Here is a 25,484-nt window from a genome sequence, read left to right as displayed (position 1 = left end):
GAACGTAATTGTAAATAAGATGTGTCGTTGCGGTCTAATCCCCTTTCTTCACGTTCCCTCAGTAGCAGCCACTTAACGGCTGCTAGCATACGTCTATTTGGAGTATTACTATTGTGTACTTACGCATTTTGCACACGTGTTCGCTTGAGCACATCGCCATTGCTGCGGATGGAGCCCTTCTTGTGGAGGGTTGGCGTTGCGATGTTCTGATGCGATCCATGGTGATGGTATCCGTTGCCGGTTGCGTTCGTGGTGCCACCGGCCGAATGCAGATGGTAGGTAAGCTGCTGCGGTGACACATAGTGTTGCGTTGATTGCTGCTGGTGGTTCGGCGGCTGTGGCTGCTGCTGCTGCTGGTGCACGTACACGTACGATCCACCGCCGGGCCCCACGCCACAGAGGCTGGTGCTGCCGAGGCTGCTGCTGGCACCGCTCGCTAGCAGCCCATTGTTGCTGGCCACGCTGCCACCGCTGCTCGGGTGATGATGGTGTGTGGAGTAGATCTGCGCTGGGCGATCGATTTTTTGTGGGAAACTGCTCCCGTACGAAGAAAAAAAAATGCGTACGGAGACACACACACACACATGCGGAAGGAAGAGGATCACATGAATACAGAGAGAGAGAGAGAAAGAGAGAGAAAAAACGAAAAAAAGAGAGAGAAAGGTGATTAAAACTGGTGTTCGAAACCACACAAAAAAATGGGAATATAAAAAACATAATATATGTGTATGAGCGTAGTAGTTCTGCTGGAGCAAACAAAAGCAACCAAAGGTGGACACACAAAAGCCCCGCAAAAGAGCAGATGGTTCATTTTCGCACAGCACACAGAAATGGAAAAGGGAATCGAAGGGAACGGTGGAAAGCTTGTGGGCAAGTTTTTCCCATGCTCCTTTACGCAGAGCATCGCTTTGCGAATGTGAAGAAGGGAACGCTCGAAAGACGGTAAAAACAGGTATTGCCGAGCCATCCATATCTGCAGCGAAGCTGCGTGCCAAATGCGCAAGACGCAGCAGCGGACAGAATCGCATTCGGAGGAACTGCATGGATGTCGGTAATTAAAATCCCGGAGCGTTCCCCGGAGGAGGGGAGGGAAAACAGGACATCTGGACAATGCACGAGAGGACTCGGATTCTGATTGGCCAAAGGGAATACTGAAAGGAAGATCTTGAACGATAGGGAAGATTTCAAAATAGGATATGCGCTACTGTGGCATAACCGCACTGAGGAGATGGTATGGTGAGGAACACAATGGATAGAGACATAAAAACGAGTGATCTGGAGATAGCGTAAAGGGAAGCAAATGTCATTCTATTCTACAAGAAAACACATGTAACAATACTAGATAATCCTGGAACGCGTTGGAAAATAGCGTCTGAAAAGCGAACGTTAAGAAGAAAACAACGAAAACATCAGTATCAGAGAAAGCGACAGAAAAACTTTAGAGAAAATTGCATTTTCCAGCGACATTTAGTATCTTTCCCAAAACACCCATCAAACGTACAGCAAAACTATTTGTTTCTGCCTTGGTTTTGTTGTTCGTCCTTACTTCAACTCTCCAGTGCCCAGAGACCTAGATACGCCCAAAGTTCCAAGTTTTTTGCCGGGTTCAATTTTATTGGAATCATGTGTGAAAGATAGCGTCTATTCACACCTTGGCAAAGACTTGGCAAACTGGACGCCTCAGCAGAATCACTGAGCGGTTGGGTAACTTTTGTTTGGTGAAACTTTTCCTGCTTTTGCCTTCCCTGTTTCGCATAACAAGTGAGAAGCGGAAGTTTATCCTTAACCGGTATTCCGATTCCAACCCGATAACCGTTCCCAGGAGTTGCTGCTGATGCTTCCGCTGAAAGACAACCGGGCAGCAGCGTACTAGCAGCGGCTAGAAACTTTGCCACCCGACCGGTGGAACGGTGGATAAATCTTTGCCCAGTCAAAGTTTTCCCGCTTCCCGATGCGGCGGAAATTCTAGAATTCCTATCGGAAGAACGCTTGCCGATCGTAGAGGGCACAGCACTCTCCAGAGGGCAGGCAAAAAGTTGGTCAGAAAATGAAACGTTGAGTCTCACACTTTCTGCCGGGTGATGACGCACGAGAGTCACATTTGCTTTGTGGCGATCGATAGAATAGTGGAAATCAGAAGTTGGGAGCGAATTCCGATTTCCGAGCTGAAAACTTTTCTGACGAGACGATCCATTTGGGATGAGATTAAATATGGCACAGGTCTGCGGTGAGTATGTTGAGAGGCCACGCGCCATACGCGCGTCTAGAGCACAAGAAACCGAGACCCCTCTCGGGAGACGGTTCATTAGCAATCCTTCCAAGAAGGAAAGAAAACTATCTACCACCACACACACAACAAAAGCAGGGAAAAACAAAGGATGTGGCCAGAAAACGGAACGGCGAAAAGATGAATCTCAGCTGCTCCGGTTGATGGGAGGAGGACTACCTGCTGAGATCTGGTCCGGTGGCCGCCGCTGCTTCGGCCATTGTTTGGGTTTGTCGTGCTTGCGTGTATCTTTTCTCGTTGACCATATGTCTGGAAGGAAGAGCCTCCGAAGATTGCAACAGACCCGAGCCAGCTGCTACTGCAACTCATCTGCCTGGCAATCTGATCCTCATCATAATACAACCACCGCCGGTTCTTCTAGACACACCAGTCGAAGACAGACGTCTTTAAGCGAGTCTGAGCGTCGCGTCAAAATTGGAAGTGGAAAGCGGCAAGAAGATGATATTCCATTTTCCCCTAGTAGCGCCAAATGTTTACGCCACCACTTCTCGCGCTTATGGCGCGCTGGGTGAGATGATGAGGAAAACTGACTGTCTGCGTCTGGGAGGTGGTAAACTAGAGCACACAACAAACGCATCGTACTGAACGCCCAAGATATGGAGGAATGCACACCCAGTGCTGAGCAGAAGAAACACGAAACACATGTTCGGTGCGAGTATTATAAAATTCCTAAGTAGTGGCGTGGATGCAATTAGAGCGCAGTCTAACTGCACCAGGAGGCTTAAAAATAGGGTCCGCCACCAGATTAGGGATGAATTCGAGCACGACATACAGAGAGAGATTCTACCCTATATACCTCCGTATATCTCACACAAAAATGCACAACTGCCTGCCTAATGACGACGGGGAATGGGTTCAAAGAAACCCCTGGACACACTCTACAGCAGTTCGGTACATCGCATCGAAAGGGATAAACGAAACATTTCCAGTTGATCAACCAAGCTTGAATTAATAAATAATTTTCCCTTTCGCTGACATTCCGCCTTTATTAAGCCACCACATAAGAAGACATTCCCCCGGTACGATGTTCTTCTCCGTAGGCGGTGAGGCTACCTCGGCTTCCGTCTGGTGCACGAGCCAGGTCGCAGTGTGTTGTGTGAAATTTCTACTTGCTTAGAGTTGGGATATTCTTAGCCAGAGGTTGACGGACTTTCAACCGCAGAAACTCCACCATCGCCACCTGGTGAACCACCACCGGCGGCAAGTGAACCCGAGTGAGATGAGTTGATTTATTCTTTGAACGTTCCGAATCATTCACCCGCAAAGGGCGGCCACAAACCGCATCCAATTACAGCCAAGTGGTGGTACTTATTGGAGAGAGAGAGAGAGAGAGAGAGGCACCAACACAAAAATGGCCGTCAGTTCGAACTTCCATTTCAACGTTTTGCACCCAAAATGTAGGCAGGCATAAGGAAATTGGAACAGAACCACTCTTTTGGGAAGTGGAGTTTTACCAAAACTATTCCGAGTAAATCATAATTTCTTGTCGAGCTTTGAAAAAGCTGTGCCAATAGTTTTTTGCGCCGTAGAATAATATGGTCGTGGTCATGGGCGGATTTTATTTATGAGATTGCTGGTCTGCTGGCTACTCTCCGAGGCCCCTGGTGGCGGCTACTCATGTACGTGTTCTGTGACGCCCCCCTTTGGCGTCAGCATGAGTGATTTCGCATTTCGTTGCTCGGCATTTCCTGCTGCAGAGTGTTACATACCAAACCCAACCAAAACCGGGAAACTTTCCCTCCAGAAGCGTTTTGGGGGAGGCGTATTTTATGGGCAGCCAACTTCAGCACGCGCGCACACGATAGACGAGTTGTTCTTTTTTTTTGTTTTTGTCTGCCATGGCCACAGTGACGACATGGTACGATAGAAACTGCGTCACAACATCTCATCACGGTGGCCATATTGGAGAAGTGGGTTGTTTTCGTTGGTGGAATATTTTAAATGTTCTTATCTGTTAGTATGTAAAGCCTTCGCCATTTTTTTCCGGCTAACCTCCTCAAAATAAGCCGGGTGTCATTTTCAGTCGTGCAAGAATGCCTGTCTTTTTTATTGGAGGATTTTTTATTTTTGGGCTAAATACTTTCCCCAAGGCACGCGATTGCATAACAGAACATTGTTGTTGGAATGTAGGTCCATGTGCCCTTCTTTCTTTCCCCTCCGGAGCGTATGAAATGGAACGGAAAAAATGATGGGCGAATGTTGGTTGGTAGATCTTCTACCCTTAGAACGCTAGCTTCCGAAAGGCTTCGAAGAAATCCGTTTCCGGATCGCGTCCGTGTGTGTGCCCTGGCAAAATGTTGGCGTATTCCTCGGGCTAGTGTTGTGGGAAGGCACATCCGAGCGGGGAATATCATCATCCGGTTACCGGAGGCACGAATTATATTTGCTTACAGTCGGACATCGTCAAGCGCTCCAGGTGATGCACACAGCGAGCGAAGGAAAAAAAAGTGCCGGGAAAATTATGAAAATTGAGTTTCTCCCCTTGCTTCACTTTGACTTTGTAGGTTTTGTTGCCCTTGTAGCCGTAGGTGATATTCAATAGCTAGCCCCAAAAGGCTTTTCGCTTCAGCAACAATGTCTCGAATAAGCGCTCGAATAGCAGCCTTTAAAGCTGCTTACGGAACACACACACACAGCGTCCTTATGGAAACTATTTGGCCCGAAGCTAAAACACAGTCTTGTTTTTCTTTTTTCTTTACAGGATCGTTAACAAAAAGCCGATGGGAAATGCTCATCATCCTGGTGAGGTGCTTACGCGTCTGTGTGAGTGCGCCGGAACATAAAACAGCACACCGAGCAGACGGACACCCCGAGTGTGTCCCTTATTCATTAAAAAATTACACCCCGATGTTTATTATCCACATTCTAGTTGCCTATTTTCACGATCCGATGGGTACCGGGTCGCGTCTCGCATAAGGGTAGAACCCTCATGCCCGGACTCGGAGGTTCGTGTACCTTCGGAGCTGAGCCATCATACAGAAGAACGAAGTATCTTTTTAGGGCTTAGGGATTATTACAACGTACGAAGGGCGCTCGCCGTAATGCAGTTCAGCCAGCTTCTGCCTGCCTGCCCAAGCGAAAAGGTGAAAATTTGAGGGGAAAACGGAAAAACGATAACGTTATGCGGCGAAGGGAAGCATCATGGCGGTATAGGCAAAGCAAAACGGAAAGAGTGCATTTTAATAACGAAAGCGCTTTGGAATCGCGATTCGCTCTGACTTTTTTACTGTAAGGTAATAAACATAATGCGTAAAATATAATAAAAAAATTAAAAAGAGGTAAAATAAAAGATTAACTACCTTCCACCGATAATGAATCCTGAGATACAAATGATCATTTTGGCCGATTTGGGGAACGTAAACAAAAACACACTTAAATAAACACAAAGCACACAGCAAACAAACAGGAGATGCGTTCACACGCTCACTTTTGTGGAATGTCCTTTTTCGATAACACACAATAAAGCACAACTTAGTAGAAAGTATAGTTCTGCGGTAACTATAATACTGTAATCAAGCACAAAACATGAAAAAATCAGTACAAAAACATAACAAAAGCAAAAAAAAAAAACAAAATGAAAGTCCTTTTTGGAGGAATGAAAAGTGCATTTAAATAAGCAAAACACACACACACACACGTACGATAAAGTGATGAAAACACACAACTAAAAAAACAAAAACAAAAGCCGGCACACACACACAAATACAAATATAAGAAATAAGGTAAGCCGTATAAGCTAAACAAAAAAAACAACAAAACAGCACACACGATACGAAACTAGAACAAAAAAGCAAAAAACACACAAACAAACATTAAAGCACTAAAATGCATACACAAAAAGCGCTGTCACTATATCCACACATATCCTTTAACGAACGATCCCTCTTTGCCTGTGATATTAAACATTACGCAAACAAACACACACACACACACTTCTTTACGTAGGCGGCCATACATTTATAGGTTTCCCTTTCAGTAGTAAAGTGGGAGGATGAGTAGATCCTTCCTAGGGCACATTACATTTTCGCCAGTAGAGATTTGTCCTCTGTCGGTATGGCGCGCGCACAACGACTCTCTACTTGTGTGTGTGTTTGTTATTGTGTGCGTAATTGTTTATACGAGCGACGAATCCGAAAAGAAAAAGGATGGGTGGGAAGGATTTCGCAGGGCGGTTGAATGTCTGTGTATGAGTGTGTGGGTGTGTGTGTTTGACTTGAGATGTGGAGATGAAAATCAATACTTTAGTATCTGAAATAGTAACATCTCCTCGCTGGTGCTGCTGCCGGCCGCTGCCCGTTGCTGACGTGTGTCTCGTGGGTACGCGATGATGCTGGCTTTGGGTTGGTGGAACGGGGGGACGCACAGACGCCTCCCACTCCCACACACACGGGTTTGTGTACTTGTCAGTGGTGTGCAAATATGTATGTGTGTGCGTGTGCCGTTTTTGCTTATCAGTGCGCTTTCGCTTTTCGCGTCACTGAGATGCGCTCGTAACTTCACGCATCTGTGTACATCCGGTGTCCTTTGCTATATTTTTTTGCTGTTGGTTACGTGCCGATAAGCCGGAACAATCACAACACTTCTCTTCAGGACCAAACAAAGGCTTGCCGAAAGAAGAGTCCTTTCACAGCTTATTTATCACAGAGCGCGTGCCTTTCTTACGCCTTTCTTTTCTTGGCCAATAATTCTTACGCCAACATTACACAACACACCGTTTTGCGTTTCGGAGCTTTCACCTGGCCCCTTTTGCTTTTCAGACACCTATTACAGTGGTCGCACAATTCATTACTATTTTATGCAAATTAAGTACGCCAGCATCGGCAAGAAGTTCACCCAATATCGGTTGGCAATCTCTCGCTCTCTCTCTCTCTTGCTTTCCCTTTTACCGATATCGTATTGCACACACGCACGCAAACACTCTCTCTCTCTTTCTCGCTCTGCTATAGCTCACTGTAATTTGTGATCGATATAGCTCCACTACTATCAGGATACGTAGGGAGGCCTACCCCCATATACACACGCACCGGCGACCATTTACGCCATCAGAAATAATACGTCACACACTGGTGGTAGAGAGCAAAACATCATCACAAACACTCGCGAACATGGGGGACACATTCAAGTCGTCTTATCGTTACAATTTTCCTTTTGAGACTATTTTTCGCACAGGACGACGACGACGGCACAAAATCAAACAAACTTATAGCAAAAAATTACTGTTTTGCCTTCTGGAAACAAACACACAAACTTGATCGAAACCGGGGAAAATACCAAAAAATCACACTCGCGCACCGGGACCGTTGTTTCACGTTACTTCTGCGTGCGCTGCGTGTGTGATGACACGCAAAGGGTGTCGAAAACCCGAAGCAGGCAAACTCGAAAAGCGCTCCCTCTACGAATGGGAGACACCGTACAGCAGAGACTCGGTGCACGCGCGCGCGTCTTCACAGGCGGACGGCTATTTTCTGACTCGAGCGTACCCTCTCGACTCAAGAAGTCTCGCGCGTGGTCGAACGGAGAACGTCGCCTGTGTTCATGCTGCTGCTGCAGCTGTGTGCGTACGATGCGCTCCGGTAAGGATGCGTGCGCGCGACAGAGATAGCGAGCGTACGGAAAACATCGCGTACGCAAGGACGAAAGGCGGCGATGTTCTCTCGCACACTAGTGCGAACTGCAACGTCACTTTTGAAAAGGACGAATTTGTGTTTGCTTGTGTGCGTGTAGTTGAAAAGAGAAACGACGGAACCCGATTTGTGCGTCAGAAGGAAGGAAAAATAATTCTTTTTGTTCCTTCGGTTTTTTTGCAAAGAAATTCGACAACAAAAAGGCAACACGATAAGGGGGGGATGCGTAATAGAAGGGACAGTCGCGTGAGTGAGCGAGTTTCGAAAGGGAAAATGGAGAATAAAAACAGAGAGATAAAAGGGACAGGGCGACTACAGTAGAGGCCTCTTGGTTTGATTTCTACTACCTTTGATGGCAGCTCGTGTGTATTCGCAAATGCGATTTCGCACTGCTTTCAGCGACAGTTTTCATCGGTAAATTAGCTATTAATTGTTGGAAGCCTTTGTTAAAGTTTTATAATAAGTCTAATTAAATGTAAACCTCATTTTGCTTTACCAAGCTAAAAATGGACTTAAAGCTTGGGTAAAGATATATAAGTTGTCGCTTTTAAAGTATTCCATCCCTTAACTATCCTCAATGATGTGCACCCTTCCATAGTTAGACTTCACTGTAGCAGAAAAAAAACCTGTCGTGATTGAGCTCTCGTGAGAGAGCGAGAGAAAATCAGAAGAGAGTAGACGCGTAAATCAACAGGAACACCAGCAGGGAACATCGCGGGCTTGACGCTTCATATGCGCTCCAAGAGGAGCAGCAACAAAAAAACGGGGAACCAAAGCCAGACAAAGAACATTCACTCGTGTCTCTAATTTTTTTGGGGGGAAATGAAATGATGTTTAAAAGACGCGGAAAATGCATGGAAAACTACCGTTCCAGGGTTCTTGGTAGTTGTAAAGGTTCTCCTCCGCACTGCTGCACACCGTTTGTGGTAGAGACGACTCTGCCTTTTCTTTCAACGTCTCCAGCGATGGATGAATGAAGTAGCAGCAGTAGGGCAAACATTCGTAGCAGGATGTTTGGTTTTTGGTGAATCTTTGTTAATTCAATATTAGTATCATTTATTAAGGGAACGTGGCGTTGTCTCACTCAGGGCAGACTGGCGGAAGAGAGTTGTAAATAGTGGATGATGGAAAATCTACAACTGTTATGATAATCCTTTCTTTTCCAGATCTCATTTGATATTTAGTCTTCTTCCCAGATATTGTTTTCTGAGCCAGAATTTCAATACTAAAACTCCATGATGATGGGCAATTGGGACGTAAGTCTCCAAACTGGTCACTATTACAGCTACAAAAGGGAACTGCCCTGTAATTGTCTTAACACTTCCTTCATGCCAAAACAAAAGTCCACAACTTCTAAAGAAGCAGGGGAGAAAACACGGACAGTCTAACGTTCCTAGCCGGGAACTTGATGAACGTTCCACTAGAATAAACACATTACGTCTCCACCATTCCGCGTATTGCGTAACAACAGCAGAAGCATAATAGCTGTAGTAGTAGCAGTAGTGGCACGCAGTAGTAGAGGTGTATAGCCTGTCAAGAAAATGTGAACCATACTGCTGCTGCGCTTGTACACACGAAACACTTGTTATTATGCATTAGAAGACATTTAGCGAAGGCACAGTGTGTGGTGTGGTACGGCCCAGGCTTAATGGCCGCTTGTCTGCACCGCAGCCCACTCACTCACTCCACCCACCGAACAGCGGAAAATGGCAGCTTTTCTTTTGCGTGCCTTTGCACTTTTCCAATAAGCTTACACCGCACACACACACACAAGGCGAGGCTAGCCACTAGAGAGCCTCCCCGTAGCCTGTTGGATTGTTTCTGCCTCTTAGTTGGATTAGTGCCGATCGTGTTATGACCCTCGAACGGACGGATCATTACACTTGCAAATGAGTGCTGTGGAAAAGGGTAGAGCGGCGAGTGGGCCATCTTGGAGCGCCGTAATGGGTGCAAAATTGCTTACCCTTGCGAACCGGGCACAGTGCAGCTGTACTATGCAGCACGCTCGAACGGAATGTCCTGACACGGTTTGCAGGAATTACAGATGGTAGCCAGATTCGCTAGATTAACCAGGACGGATGGACGGCGAGGGTGTGAAGATATGTTTCGCGATTTCGCTTTTATCGTTCCATAAAACAAGTCAGATTCATCCTTTCGAGCGATCTCTCTCTCTCACCAGAGTCAGCCACACAAGACTTTAATGATTGTCAAAGTTGGAGTCGTGTCGGGAGAATCTGAAGGGATGCCCGTGATAGGACACAAAGGAGACAATACTGTTCCGCTGTGATCCCTGTAGATTCTTCAACTCGTCTCCTTATCTCAAAACACCTTCACCACGCCACTCTACTGCCAACATAACACGAAAATATAGTTCTTGGGTTTAAAATGTAAAATTATACGACCACTTACCAACCGGTGCAGAAACACGTTGGACGTGAGCAGTACACGTGACAAAGCGCGTTCACCGGTTGCCAGACTTTATCAAACCATACCTACACACGGGTGCAAATATCCATTGGTATCCATTTTCTCTGGAGCAGGTATAGATGGTAGAATTTCTTGAGCGAACAATAAATAGCATCGGTTAAACGGATTCTACCGTCCCCACAATTGGGAACATACATTTTGGCTTCTTCGCTAGTAACCCAGCAAGCAAGCTAGCTAGGGAAATATGAATTTTCTTGCCATTTTCCTCGGCCGGTTTCCTTCGGGCTATACTGGGGGGAAGCTGTGATGAAAGACCGAAGGGTGGCTGGCTGTGCAGTGAATCGCTAGGAAACGTACTCTCCGTTTTTTCGACACCCGAAAGAATGGAGTTTCCCTAATAGAATTCGAAGGGCACAAATATTCTGAGCCTCCCCTAGTTACGAATATGGTACGCCAGTAAGGAACCTTACACTTAGGGCCCATTACCGAACCGGGCATGCGTTGCATGGACGCATTTAGCAATATACTTCGCTCCATCATCTCATGCTTATCGCCGTCGTGTTCAGTGTTCCGGGCTTCTAGAAACCTGGTTGTTGGTTCTCCATCATAAGCATTCGTGGTAATTCGGGTCGAAAAAAAGAAGGGCATAAAGACATACAGACTAAAATGACGATTATTGTTGGGCGTCTAATAAATGGCGCATTAGAACAGAGAGAGAGAGAGAGAGGGTACAGGACGTCCGGGTGGGACTTGGTTTGGTTTGGTAATTTGAAAGGTGGAGTAAATTACGCGAAAATGTATCCTTCCATTTCCAGTCTGGGGATGAATGGTTCGAGATGTGGCTAAGGTTATTCACCTTTCGGGAACAAAAACCATCGCATTTTTCTTTTGTACCGGATCTCTGTAACATTTCACATTGGGCGGCTTTTCTCTCTCTCTATTCAGAGATATTTCTAATGAAACATTTTCAGCTGGCTGATCCACCCCAGCCTCCAAGAGAAACACAAATAGCTGTCACAATGTTGGTCGTTGCTTATCTGCTGGTTCTGTTATCGCGTATTGTTTGTTTGGAGCTGTGCTCGTGTGTTTTGTGGCCAACTCTCTAATGAAAGCGACATTTCTAAACATCACAAAGCTTTCGTCAAGCAAATGGAGCATTCTTTATAGGTTAAATCTTTTTTTTCTGTCGAATCATAACTTTACTGCTTTGGGACGAATGGCAAGAAATCTTCAGCTAACGTCAGGCTTGTGGCGAGACTCCACCATTCCCCTATTGCGATTAGCACAAATCATTAATCTCGCACACAGGGAAAGCCTTCTATTTATCTTGGTTGTTTGGTTTTCCGCATCCAGTGGCCGTGATTCCGTTATCAGCTATCCTAGCGCCCTAGCGACGACGATATATTTTAAGAAGCAAAAGTCACGGATCAACAAGATCCGCGAAAAAATAATAACAGTCCCTTACACCCGTACACAAGCCTCCTCTGAGTTGGAGTAGAACACATAAAGATGGAAGGGAAGCGTAAAATCAATAGCCAAATCATAACCTTCTGCTTTCTTTGGCAAACTTCCTGCCCTTTCAACGCGAGAAAGCCAGCACACGAAGAAAAAGTCCCCCCTAGCTTCCAGTCAGTCCGTCGTCCTCCCGCACCGCGTATTATTGATTCGATGAAGTGAAAATACATCAAACGGGGTTGGGTGTCCTTTGGGGAAAAATGTCAAAGACCTTTTCCACGATGCCACCGTCGCTCAAGAGGGTGCAAGAGCGAAGAAAGTGGACGACGATGCTTCTGCTATCGACAGGGCTTCGACGGAGGCCTCGCTTTAATTTGTCGTTTTTCGATATGAAATGTAATAAATAAGGGTGCCATTTCCGTTTGCCTGCACAGGATTTTTATGATCCATCCAGAAAGGGACACAAGGCGCTATGTTGACTTACTTTGCGATCGATCGAAATCAGAACGAAACGATGTACGTTTCCCTGCGAATTGCACACACCAGGAAGTAGCTTTCTAATCCATCCGCAGTTCTTGGCTGGCTGGCAAATATTGAAACGGGCGACCGTTTGTTTGCCTAAAGTCCTGAAGACGAATCTTACTTAGTCTTGCGAAGAAAACACACAAAATTCAAGCCCATCTTCCAGGGTAGAATATTTAAGCTCCTTTGCAGACGACTTTTCAGACTATCCCTTAGCTCCACGCGGTCCAGCAGCCCCTACATCATACCGGTCTCCTGTACACATTGGAGATTCTAGAAAGAACCAAACGCCCCTATTTCCAGACACATTCAGATCCCTTTTTTCTCCATCACCATTAATCGTGTACATCCCCCTTTGCGTGGAATGATAAGCAACGCAACACGCATCTGCTGACCTTCTCCTGCCCGGATCCTACAACGCCGTGCCGAGAATTGTTTTTATGGTTTAAAGTTATTTTATGCCGCTCCCGAGAGGTGCCCCAGAAGAGGGATTTGATCCGCGAGTAACGGGGAAAAGTTTTCATCCCTCTACCGGCGTACATCACAGATGGGGCAGAGACGGTTTGATAGAATATGAAGCTGCTGCCCACTTTTGCTTGCGTCACGCAAAATGCTTGCGCACAAAATGGGAAGTCTACCATTGGATGGCCTTATCATTAGCTGGCAGCAGCGTACCAGACGCGAAGGATATGCTGCTACGTGGGATGTTGGAATCTGGGCGGCTTAAAAGCAAAATTCAATTCCACACACACACACACGCGCAACCCAGCGTTACAGATGGATGGCGGCCGTTGGATCGCTTCTCTGACGTGCGGTAGTTTTGCCGATAACTATGTGCAAACTATTTTTGAAAAAAGGGGAACATAGTCAGCTGTTTTGCAGCAGTGTTGCACTGTTTGGTAAACGTTGACCACACAGTGACGTAAGGGCTGTGCCCATCGGAATGTGGCACGGTTCGGAAAATTAATGAGAATTCTTGCCTTTCCGGGGGGTGAGCCATGTTCCGCACTGCTCAACTTTTAATTGCGACAGTCGTTAAGAGATAAACTTCAGCGGGATGCTTCAGTTTTCTTTAGGGCGGTTTCTTGCTGTGTTTTAGGCGGTATAGCAACAGTGATCCCAATATGAATTAGGGCAGAACGGGGTTTTTTTTCTCTATTTTTTGCAATTTGTTTTAGAAGTTTCCTCGTAAAAGGCTGTGTATCCTTGTGTATTAGATTCCGTAATTCCACCTCAATCCTGTAAGTCGTTTGGAGGGTTCCTTTGTCTTCTTCAAGGATCTGTTTAGTGATGCATACCTAAAACGAGAAGAATTAAAAGAATGCATTAGTTTTTGGCTAAAGTTTAAATAAATATAATATTTTATGTGTATGAGAAAGAACCCACGTCGTCTGGTCTGTCTTGTCTAGACAGAGTTCCAATAATACTGCTCATTAAACAATTCTCCATTATCGGCATTTTGTTCCACTCTTTAAAGCGTAACGGTAGTAACAGAAAGGACGACACAATTTTCAACTCCATTTAACTTCCACCTCTTATCTCTATTCAATAAGTTTCATTTGTTCCAGTTCTACTCCTGGAGCTCACTTTACCAGGGCGAGATAACACTGGCACTAATTGCTACCAAGGTTCCAATTCGAACATCCTCACCCAGTAGTGTTAAGCGGAAGTACGCATTATGTATGCATTTGTGCATTTGTGTGGGGGAGTTCAAAATTGGAAATACAAACGAAATGGTGGTCACTGCATAAGACAACATTCCAGGGGATGCTGGAAATTTCCAACGTCCACCGAAGGACATGGCATCCAGCGGTGCGATCCTGTGTCGGGGCTAATTGCTGCCGGGCGTTGTTATGCTCCGTTATGCACAATCCCTTTTGCGGCAGACATTCTGAAGATGTCCGACCGGTAGAACTCACAGGACGTACTCTTTATGCATGCATAAATTGTCGTCCAGTAGATCCAAATATTTGTAGTTTTGCCGCCCGGGATGAACAGTGGACCGGAGACGGCAGGGCGGGAACACTTGACATTTTCATAACGCAATCGTCGCCAGCCAGCAAAGGCCATCAACATGCGAGATTTGCATTTAGATTCTGGTTCTTGACTGGTGCAACACTTGATGCCGTCGTTTGGGAGTTTTTTTTTCTTCTCTGGACCATCGTTTTAGGATCATGGTTCGAGACTTCGAAGATGCTGCACCATTTGTGAGCGATGTTCGAAGATTTATGTTAGAACCCGACAAACTTCAGAATCATTGATCGTTGTCTGGTTTACGTAACTTAATGCGAGACATTCTGGAGAGAGAGAAAGAGAGAGCAAAATATTGAACCTCCAACGACCTCGCAAGCCTTCCAATGCCCAATATGTTGAGGCCCTTGCCATGTACACAAACGACCCGTGAAGCATAACTTTGTGAATGGTAAATGGTCGAATGCACAGCAGGAGCGATCGGAGGGCTCCGGGCGCGATCTGGGTGGTCTCTTGCTTGGAAGCATCCCGAGATTAGCCCAAGCATCGAAGTAGCCGCGCGATGTTAATGATGATGAAGATGACGATGAGCCAGACAATGATTACAGACGGACCCATGCGTGTGTATCAAGTCGTCGTCGACGCATTGCCTCGATTATTCTCCCCGGGTTTTGATAACATTGGACAACCTTTCTCGTGCCAGAGACAAGAGATTCGTTGGAACTATGATGGTTATGTAGCTCGAAACAAGATAATTACCTTCCATCAGGAGGGGGAAAATACGAAACCTTTCAGAAGGACGCCGTTCTTGCTAATTCTACGATTGAATGCGTGCTCCCGAAATTATCCCGACAACGGTGTTCAACGGTATCGGTTCGTCAATATATCAAATTTCCTTCCCATTTATCTGGTGAGATCTGGTGAGCCTTCCATTACATTGCTGCCTAACCTCGAAACGGTATCTAGGCCATTGCGCTTCAAGGAACAAGCTGGCAAATAGAGCGCATCACAAACAATGGTTTATCTCGTCTAGTACTTTGAAAAGATAATGGATTTTAATGATTCAGCGTGTTGGCTGGATGGCTTAAGGATGTGATGAAAATGGTAGCATGCTTCGAGTCTGGAGCAATATTTCACTTACATCAACCCACCTCGAGACATGATTTATTACTGACACATTCAATAATCTATTCTTCGATCGGGGGAAACCCCCTGTACCAGCTGCAAGTACTCTAGGTTTCTTACCAAAATATTCAATATTCAAATTTTCGGATGCACATGATAAAGCAGAATTCCCATCGCTGCAAGATAAACACCACTCCAAACCCGGTGGGCGGGTTTGAGTACTCAAAGTGTTGTTTCCAGCTCACAAAAATCCCTCCCAATTTCTGCAAGCAAGTGCCTCATCGATGGCAACCGGGACGATCAATTTTCCCGACGTCACATCGTCGCAATATTTTATGTGTGCTGCCCCGGGTACTTTATGTTGTTTACGTTCCAATTTTTTGTATTGGTTCCTCTGCAAATGCATGTCTGTTGCAGCAGCAAACAACAATTAATCATGCGCTATGGCTATTCGGTTGGAGTCTGAATGGTCGAGGGATGTGCCCGATGCTGCTAAAACAATCCCAGGATGAATCGGAAAGCAAGAAGAATGGTCTAGAAGGAAGTCTCAGATCAGCTCGGAAGCGGGACAAATAGCATCCGTTTAAGTCCTTGTTTTGTTTTTGCGAACATTTAAGTTCTACTCTTTCGTCTTCCACCCCAAATCACAGTCTCTTGGTAGATGGGCAAAGAATTCATTTCGACCTTTGCATATCAAATTCTTCCCGTTTGAATTCTCGGCCCTCGGGAAGGCGAGCTTACCGGCCAACAAGAATTAAAGTGAAAATATGTGCTTCATACGAGCTGCGACTAGTGATGGCATAGAATTGCATCAAGGAACGTTCCTTCAATCCGGAAGGAATCAGCATCAGGTTCGTCCTTCTTGTTTTGCCATTGCTTTTGCTGCTACCATCCATCCCGAAAGAATGCACAGCAAGAGAGCAATTTGATCCGACCTCCTGCCATTAAAATGTCACCGCATGTCCGGTACGGGGCGGAAGCATCCTCATCCGCATACAGCGAGCTGCATCTAATGGGCGTAAGGGAAACGAAAAAGGACATGGATAGCACAACACGGACGGAGCTACAGAGAGCAAAGTGTAACGGAAAACATGTGTCCAGCGGGTGGGAATATGTTTCATCGATGAAAAATAAATGCAGGAAAGGACATAACACCACCACCAAACCTTGGCAATCCCTTCGGAAAGTCCCCACCGGGAAGGTGGAAACTGAAGGAAAAACAATAAAATTTTCTAATTAATTGTATCTGCTTGATTGGGCCCGGGGTTGTGCTGTGGGAATTGATCCCAGTTTGCCTTCGAGTGTGTGGCCTGGTTCCAACTTGGAAGCGGAATCCAAAACTGACGACAGTTAGGAAGCGCAACTTTGAAGGTAACCGCTTTTTTCCTGTATCCTTTTTTGTTGTTGTCGGAACATGATGCTGAAGATAAGAAAATACAATCTCCGCCTCTTGTTTCGGGATGAAGTTAAAGGACACACTTTAAGGAACTGACACACCGGTAGCTGGTCCGCCCGGTCCGGCAATACTCGCTATCACGATGGGCACGATAGTCCCACCGGGCACATATCGCTATCATTTTTGCTGGCAAACGACCTTCATAACAGACCCACCGGATGAACTCACGAGGAATCACGTACGCGCGTACGGGCAACCTTAATAGCTACTTGGACCGCTACCCTGGCCAGTACAGTGAGAGAATGAGAGCACCCGTGAGAAAAAAAGGATCATGCATCCAAAATCAAAGGTTCCGACAGTAAAATCTTATAAATTATTACGATCGCAATTTATGTGCGTTCCCAAAAAAAAGACGAGAAGAAAAGCTCTCGTACTCGGTGGTCGGTTCTGTTTATCCTTTACGAATCCTTTCCTTCGTACTCCAACAAAAAAAGGACGACCTGGTTATATTTTTACTAACCGAGGAAGAAGAGCGAATGGGTTGGTTTCATATGGTGTAGTAAAGTAAGAAGAAAAACATAGTTTTGGTTGAAGGTGCGCTTAGGAGATTGAAAAATTAAAGGATTATTGAAGAGACTCGGTCTGACATTGTTAGGAAGGAAGGATATATGTACTTTATAAGGATATATAGGGGAGATAATGGCGCGAGTCTTCATATGGCAGGGCCGGAGTTCAAATCCCATCCGGACTGTTCCCCCGTAGTGAGGGCTGACTATCCAACTACGTGGTAAAAATTAAGTCTAGTAATGGCAGGCATGACCTAAGAGGTCGTTAAGCCATGTACTGAAAAACCCACTCTTTTGATATATTTCTGAATAATGTTATTAAACATCTAAAGTCAAATGCAATAAGGTTAATTGAATAACCTCGTTCTGGTTCATCCCATAAACCTCATGCACATCAAACGTTACTTCAACTCTCAACTCAACTCCGTGCTCCTGGAAATGGTGCGAAGCGATCAATGTCCTCTTGGGTCAATATTTGCATTCCACCAGACGTCACCATGCCATGCATCCCTCCACTTGCCGTACATTGACATGTGATTCACGTTCAAAGGACAACGACATACTGCTACAGCACACAATACAACAAAAAAACAAAAACAATAGGGAAGTAATTTCTATTATTCAATTTATTACCTTGAACATAACCGTGGCCCCGGAAAACTCTATTCTCTCTCTCTCTATGTTTTATTTTCCTGGTTGATATTTTTATGCTCACACACCGAGCCCCACCATGGAAACCGGGAGCACTTGTACCAGATTCTACACTATTGACACACAACCATCCATGGCGACAACTCCCTATCGATAGCTATTTATAAACGGACAAAACCCCCCCCACTCTGTCAACATTCACCTTTTCCAGTTAGTTGCTCATTTCGAGGAAGAAAATTGCATCGAAAAACTAAATGTGTCAGTTTTTCTTCTAATAAAATAGAAACAGAAATAATCAATATTCGACCGAAGTACGGTGTAGTTGGGAGTAGCGTTGGATAGGAAAAAAACTCGATTAGATCAAATATTTGATGAATCCTTGGCAGAGCAGAATGAGGAAGAAGCTGGCACCAAGATGGTTGTCCTTTTCCCATTCGCTTTTGGGCTACTTATTTTACGCTTGTTTAAGGAGACAGTTTTTTTCCTTTCCAACAGGATTCCTTCTATCCACTGTAAAACCCGAAACGAAAAGAATGTAGCAAAATTTTGTGTTCACCTTTTCTCTGGCGTTCCTGCCTGCAGCTAAATGCGTGTGCCTGGCAGCAGATCCAATCGGGCGTAAAAATGCATTCGCCAGTGAAGAATCTTTCCTCTTCGATCCTTTTGACAGTATCCGTTGAAGCAACAGCAAAAAAAATCACCAATAATAGGCACTCTGCATCGTAGAAGGTTTGGGTGTATCGGTTGGTAGTGCTTCCCGAAGAAAAATCACCTATTTTCTCTCCTAGCATTGATCTTCTTTTTTTGCGCTGTTGGATAAAACATATTTCTACCCGTGTCCTTTACCTGGCAACAGCAAGTCGAATAGAGAAATTTCATGCTAGTATGTGTGTGTACGAAACGGTTTCGTTTCAAAACTGATTGAATTATGGGACATGAGACATGGCAACTTTCATCCAACCAGTTCTTTTTCTGCTCGATGTTTTTTTAGAAGCTTACGGAGCTTGAGGCTTTAAGATTAGTTTAGATTTGTTGAAGATGTGTTTTTCTTTACTTCTTTATGCTTTTAACCACATGAATCAGCAGAACTATCGTTTGATCTTCAGTAAGACAACTGTTAACAAATGTAAAGCAATGTATATTTACTTGTGAAAATCATGGAAAACACTCCAAAAAGGAACCAATGTTCCCATGAAAACTAAATTAAAACCATGTTAATTGATCGTTTACCAAGGATACCTGTTGGAGGATCGGCCCTCAAGCGACAAAACAGGCAGAGCTATCGCATCGCTTCCCCTCAAATCAATTCCGTATCGAATCGCCAAAGTGCTCCCGTTAGAACGAGCAGTTAGAATTTCATTGGTGGAAAATCACCACGGGAAGGAAGAAAAAAAAATTAGAAATCTAACGCTTGCCGGTAACCCGCACTCGGACATGCTTATTAGAGAACAGAACCCACGACACTTGATTCGTTGCCGCCCGCGAGCAAGCTTTTGATCGATGGAAGACACTCGCATCCAGTGCACGATTTACATGATTTTCTTCCATTTTTGAGAATCTCACATTTCAAACGCATTTTGCCGCCATCATCAAAGCACCGATGATACTTTTTCTCACCAGCCGAAGATTCTGTTTGATCGTGACTCGTGCGTTTCCTCGCAAGGATCAATATTTAAACAGGACGCAACACGTGGCAGAGAGTGACAGAGCTGTTCGCCAGAAAAATCGCATGCAAACATTGACATTTTCAAAAACGCATTGCACACGCGGGTGCTTTTTCGGGCGAACCACTTCGCCGTGAGTGTGTCTGCTGTCACCAGCAGCGGGAGAAGTGTTTAGTGAAACTCCGGTTCAAACGAAATCAAAACAAACGATAATCCGAAATGTTGGAGGACTTTGGTGGAAGAGAAGCTCGTTGCAGCAGATCGAAGAGCTTCTCGGGCGATACGGGCGAATGATCTCGAAGAAGAAGGCCTTGAGAGAGACGGAGAGAAAAACTTCGAACTGAGGCAAAGAAAAATCGGTAGCAGCTGCCGTTTGGGATCATCTGTTGCTGTTGAACATTTTGTTACTTTACATTCACCCGTAGGCGAGGAGCAAGCTTTGCTGCATAGGCGTCGCCCTGCTGCTCTTGCTGTGTTTTGGTCCTTTTTTTGTCCTCGAAAGCAAAAACCCGTCCTCCACTCAAGAAGAAGCTAGAGCAGATACAGCGCGAAAGGAGTTCTTTAATGTGTGTTGTTTCATGATTGAAAATATAGAGAACCAAATCTTCAAGGAAAGGACTAAAGAAGGAATCCTATAACTGCGCCATATGGTCGCTGCTATCGTGTTACCTTTTTAACGAGGATAGATCAACACAAGGCAATAATTTTGATTTAGTTAGAGCAAAAACGTCTTAACTAAACATGTGGTTATTGGGTCTAATGCAGTAAGTAATTAAAGTTCCTATGCTTCAACTATTTTTTTTTACCAAATTTTTATTTTCGTTTTAATTTAATTACTAAACATAAAGCTAGCGACTGATCTCAGATTATTACAAAAGTAATAAAAGCATAGGCAAACGATTCGAATGCTATTATTCGCGTATTAACATCAGGATACATGGAGCAGTGACATAGCATCGTACTATATCGTTGGGACTGTAACACCCAACGCCAAGGTTCAAATCTCATATCCACGCAGCAACCAAGCGACGAAATAAGCTCTTAAAAGCCCTTTCACTGGATCCAAAAGGAAGAGGATAAGAGCGAAAGAAGCGTAAGAGACCACCGGGGGGGGATAAGAAGCAGAATGGTCTCCTCTGTATCAAGCTCACAATTATTCCAGTTTCCAGTTTCTTATTCTAAATCTATTCCACATACAAAGTGTTAAGTAGTTACATGCCACTGTATTTTTCCTCTTCACTACATTCATCTAACGAATTGCTTAGTTTTTTCCTTCTCGCTTCCTTTCATCGATCTTTTTAAAGCCTAAATCAACCCAAATGTGCAAAAGCAGAAAAGGAAAATCAACAGTAATTCGTAACAAAAAAGATACATAAACAACTTCATCCAACCATATCCACAAAGCTCTACATTCGAGGCCCGTCCGATTTCCTTACATTTCGTTTAAATTTTCGTTCTATAGAAAAAGGGAACAACTACAACGAAACAAACGTCGAAAGCCCCTTATGCAAAAAGCAGCTTTTGCCACCGTTCTACGCCGTGCAGTCAGTCAGGTTCATCCTTCCGGATTATTATTCACCATTCAGCGGCGAAAGATTGCAAATGTGTGCAAATAGGAAAGGGAGCAAAGCAACACCACAGCGCTTTGAGTTTGATGCATCACAAGTTACTCAACAGGATTTACTGGGTAAGGCGATGCAACAATCATCCTCTCGTTCACCAGCCTGATAGACCGATGATGGATTGTATTGTCAAGGATTTGGAAGTTTCTTTGCATAGAGTAAATACTGCATAAGCTTACGGCTCGGGGTTTGACAAAAATGTCTACACAATAGAGCTACGAACCATTTTCCTTTTCGTGATCTTCATATTGTCACCGAAAGAAATTGTGAAGCGAAAGGCGGACTTACAACACAACATAAAAATGCCATTTTCAAGTCTATTAAAAGTGAAAGAAAAACATATTTACATCCACAACTTCAAAAAAAAAAAAATCCGAACAGAAGAAAACATCCTTCAAACATGCGATCTGATTACGGTTCACGCTGTTTGCTGGTGGCGAAGAAACTGTGCAGCGCACCTGGCTCGTGCGATTGAAGACTTTACTCGAAATCTCCGCAATCAAAAGTCCTGAACCGGCAACCTGAACCGGCTTTTGATGCCGAGCACCTGCTCGTGGCTGCTTTGCTCTTCTGCGCTGCTCGAAAGCTCCACTCAAAATGCAATCTCGCATGCTTGCGCGAAAAAAAAGCGAGGGAAGTACAAAAATAAAACCTTTGCCTTCGGGAGAAGCAAACTTTGACTCTCGCTTGGTTTTGGTGTGGTGTAGTTGTCGTTTTCAAAATCCCAGCCCACCAATAAACGATAAGAAAGTCTTGGAAAAGGGGTATAGGAATTGTAGTTTTCACAGTCTTAAGTAGTGATGTACCTTAAACACATTTTCACCGTTCGATTCGGAATTGTTTCTTCGGATGCTGTGTTTCAATGTTACTGACTCTTCACAATAACCTCCCACAGGAGAACCGTCGCCAATGGAAATTTGTTGTCAATATTTCATGCGTTCGTGCAACACCTGGCCACATCAGCGCGCTGTACACGCACAACGGGAAAGAAATCAAAAGTAATGCCGTATGGGCCGTGTGCGAAGGAGCTGTAGTACATCAAGCAAGCTTCTCCTTCCTTACTCACTCTTCCTTCGCCAAAAAATGGTAATTATGTAAGCGATCGTCGGAGGGCAATCAGCGATCGATCGTTCGATCGAGTTAAAAACCAGCACTCGTCGCTCCAGACGGGCAGATGTTTGCCGCGACTTGTTTTTTCGGATACTCGCTTGGCTTTCACCCCCCTATTTCGGCTTGACGATGCGTTACCTGAAGCGTTCGGACCAACGAAACTTTGCTATCCTCTGTTTGGCCAGTCTGACCAGCGAAAATAAAAACAGGACCCTCTAATTTGTACCACGCTTTACTTTACCTTGGGGGGATATCTCAAGGTGCTGTGCTGCCGCCCAATGTTTTTTAACTTTAAAGACACAAGACAGCTTTTGCTCCGGCAACATAATCCGATTCCAGTCACGATTATCTGGAAAAGGATTTTTTTTTTCGGGGAGGGGGGACCTAACCTTAAAAATCGACGACCGGTGCGAGTTGTAGTACACCTTTTCTCGAGGAGCAAACGCCAGGTGATGAACGATCATGGTGGGTTTAAGTTTATGGCTTCCCGCTCCTGCTTCACAGGACCTTCTGGAAGGATTCTTCGGTGCTGCGGCTTAAAATTTGATACGCATATTTTGTTTTTCGGAACGCTCTTCATTTACATCGAAGAATGTCCTGAGGGGATGGGGGTTCGGGTCCGGCGTTGAAAGAGTTATGCAAATTATCTAACAGCTTAAAATCGGTATCCTTAAGTCGACCATCTGGTATGACATCGGTTCGTATTTCATAAACTTTGTTGGTTTTGTTGATGGACGATTGAAAGAAAGATTAAGACTCCCTCGTGGCACAATTCCCCGGTGGCATTGATCAGAAAACTGTTTGGACTGGAAGAAAGTGATAATTGATACCTAAGGTATTATTTCATACTACTGCAAGTTGCAAATTGATTGTCCACGAATATGGGTTGGAGATGAAAAACAGTTGACAGAGAAGGAGTTTTTAAAGTTCAATGTATGGCAAAGGATTATCCAGATATTTTTACAAACAAAAATATATGGAAACGGTAGCTTATGACAACTGCATCCGTTGATATCAGAAAATTATAAAAATAAGCGGAAAATTAAGGACTTCTCTAATAATTTTTCGTTTCAATATCGTTACTTAGCGATTAAGAACGATAAGCAATAAACACCAAGATCAGGGCCGTTCAGTCAAGATAGATAGTTCCTTACAGATGCTCTACTAATTGTGTCAAATTATCTGCTTATATTATGATATCATCTGAGAACATAGTCCATTATGTACACATAATATCGAATAGCTGTTTGAAACCCCTTCCAAATCGTCTCCAGGACTGACTATCCAGCTATCGGTACAATCCAGTCACCGAAATCCAGAAAAGGCAGGCCAAGATCTTTAGAGGTTATAGAGCTAAGCAAGAAGAACAAGAAGCTCATTTTTTCTAACTACAACCAATATCTACCATTTCTGGCTTCCTTGACAGGATTTTTAATTTAAGTTTGTCCTGCAGATATTGGAAAAACTTAATTTAGCGATATTCAAAAAGCAATTAAAAACTGGGTTCATATACGTTTAGGCAAGTTAGATACATCCTCAAGGGCGGCCCGGTCTTCACACGGCAGGACCGGGGTTCAAATCCCACCTGAGCCGTTCTTCCATAGTGACAACTGACTAGCCAACTATGCGGTATCGAGGTAAGTCAAGTAAGCCACAAATGGCAGGCATAACCTTTAAGAGGAAGTTAGGCCAAAAAAGAAAAAGAGATACTTCCTTAAAGCTGCTGTATTAATTATGTCAAATTATCTGCTTCCATTCTGATATCATCTGCAACCGCTGCCCTAAATATTGTGGCATTCTTCAATAAACTGAAGCTAATCATGTATCCGATCATTCGCTCTCCTCCTCAAATATTACTGTTCTTGTGAAATCATCCTAAAAGCCCTGAATTTCTATAAACTTTTTTTTTCCTAAAATTCAAAATAAATATTTAGCCCACATTCAATAAAATAAATTAAGCGCAAAAACAAGACAGTTGCACCACACCCGGCTTTGGTCCATTACCACCATCTCTGGCCGCACAAAAGCAAAAGGGTGACATTTTAAAAGCTTCCCGCCATATTCAACCCTAATTTACATATAACCTACCGAAAAGTGACCGACATAAATAATTCGTGGGCTGTGAGCAGCTAGCTGATTATTCTATTTAGTTCTCTCTATCGCTCGTCTTTTCCTGCCTCCACAAACTCGGCCATTAAATCTCTACCCGACAATTGGTGCTGTGACTAATTGATCACAAACTATTAACACACACTGTGCCGGGCGGCATTCGTTTTGAGACTAAACTAAAACTAACTCACCACCATTCCGGATTTCCGGAGCATCGCTACTGACACGGCTAAAATCAGTGCCTAGCTTCTGTACGGATGAAGCACACAGTGAGCCGGAAGTGAGGCTGCGCTGTTAAACTACGGTGTGTCAAATGTTGTCCCCATGGTAGTGATATTACGGTTGGTGGTTGGATGCTGTGTTTTGAAAATGAAGCTTATTCTCTGCACCTCCTCCCAAGCTTAACGACGTGATGACGGAGCGATATTCGGATTTTTATTAAAAACAGCTGCCATCTGCTGGTTTGGGTTTTTTTTTGGGAATCGCGCCCCCGCGGATGGCGTCAAAAGTGATTCGGTTTTTAGTTTTAATTGCATCACGCACATACGCATCTTCAAGCTCGAGCAATCAAATGTTCTCCCGATCGGATGGGATCGATTAGGCTGGCAAATAAACGAGATACAATCGATCAAGAGTGTGTTAAAAAGAATTAAAAAAAAACCCAACCTCAAAAACCTAGAGTGTGGGTGCAAAGTGAATACGAATGCGTAGAGGAAGGCGTGGAACGAAAAACTGCAGCTGCCACTTTCATCCGGATAGCCACAGGAGAGAGAGAAGAAAAAAAACGAGACTTGAAAAGAAAAACGCATAATCCAATGCTCCTGATGCTTGGGCCGAAGGGTCTAAGGAACAAGAAGAGTGTGAAGCATATTACTTACTTATTCAGGATGAACCTGTCAAGCAGTGCGGGGCGAGAAAACAGGGTCCAAATCGTGATCGGATGGACGACCTTTTG

The 25,484-nt window shown here is 44.5% G+C and overlaps 1 protein-coding gene across 8 annotated transcripts in view; it reads right to left on the bottom strand.

Moving 5' to 3' along the window:
* Positions 1-25,484, bottom strand: part of LOC118507233 (IQ motif and SEC7 domain-containing protein 1) — a 167,575-nt gene that overhangs the window by 21,790 nt on the left and 120,301 nt on the right. For 3 of the 8 annotated variants that reach the window (XM_036045472.1, XM_036045470.1, XM_036045473.1), the window contains one exon: positions 124-534. In XM_036045472.1, the coding sequence (XP_035901365.1) occupies positions 124-534 (411 nt within the window). Of the gene's footprint in view, positions 1-123; positions 535-5,586; positions 5,794-6,527; positions 7,769-25,484 lie in introns of those variants that run through there. The other 5 variants (XM_036045475.1, XM_036045476.1, XM_036045477.1 and 2 more) reach the window with 5 other exon arrangements.

Source organism: Anopheles stephensi, chromosome 2, assembly GCF_013141755.1.
Source record: "Anopheles stephensi strain Indian chromosome 2, UCI_ANSTEP_V1.0, whole genome shotgun sequence".
In the NCBI taxonomy this organism is placed as follows: Eukaryota; Metazoa; Arthropoda; class Insecta; order Diptera; family Culicidae; genus Anopheles; species Anopheles stephensi.
This window is presented reverse-complemented; position numbering and strand designations above follow the sequence as displayed.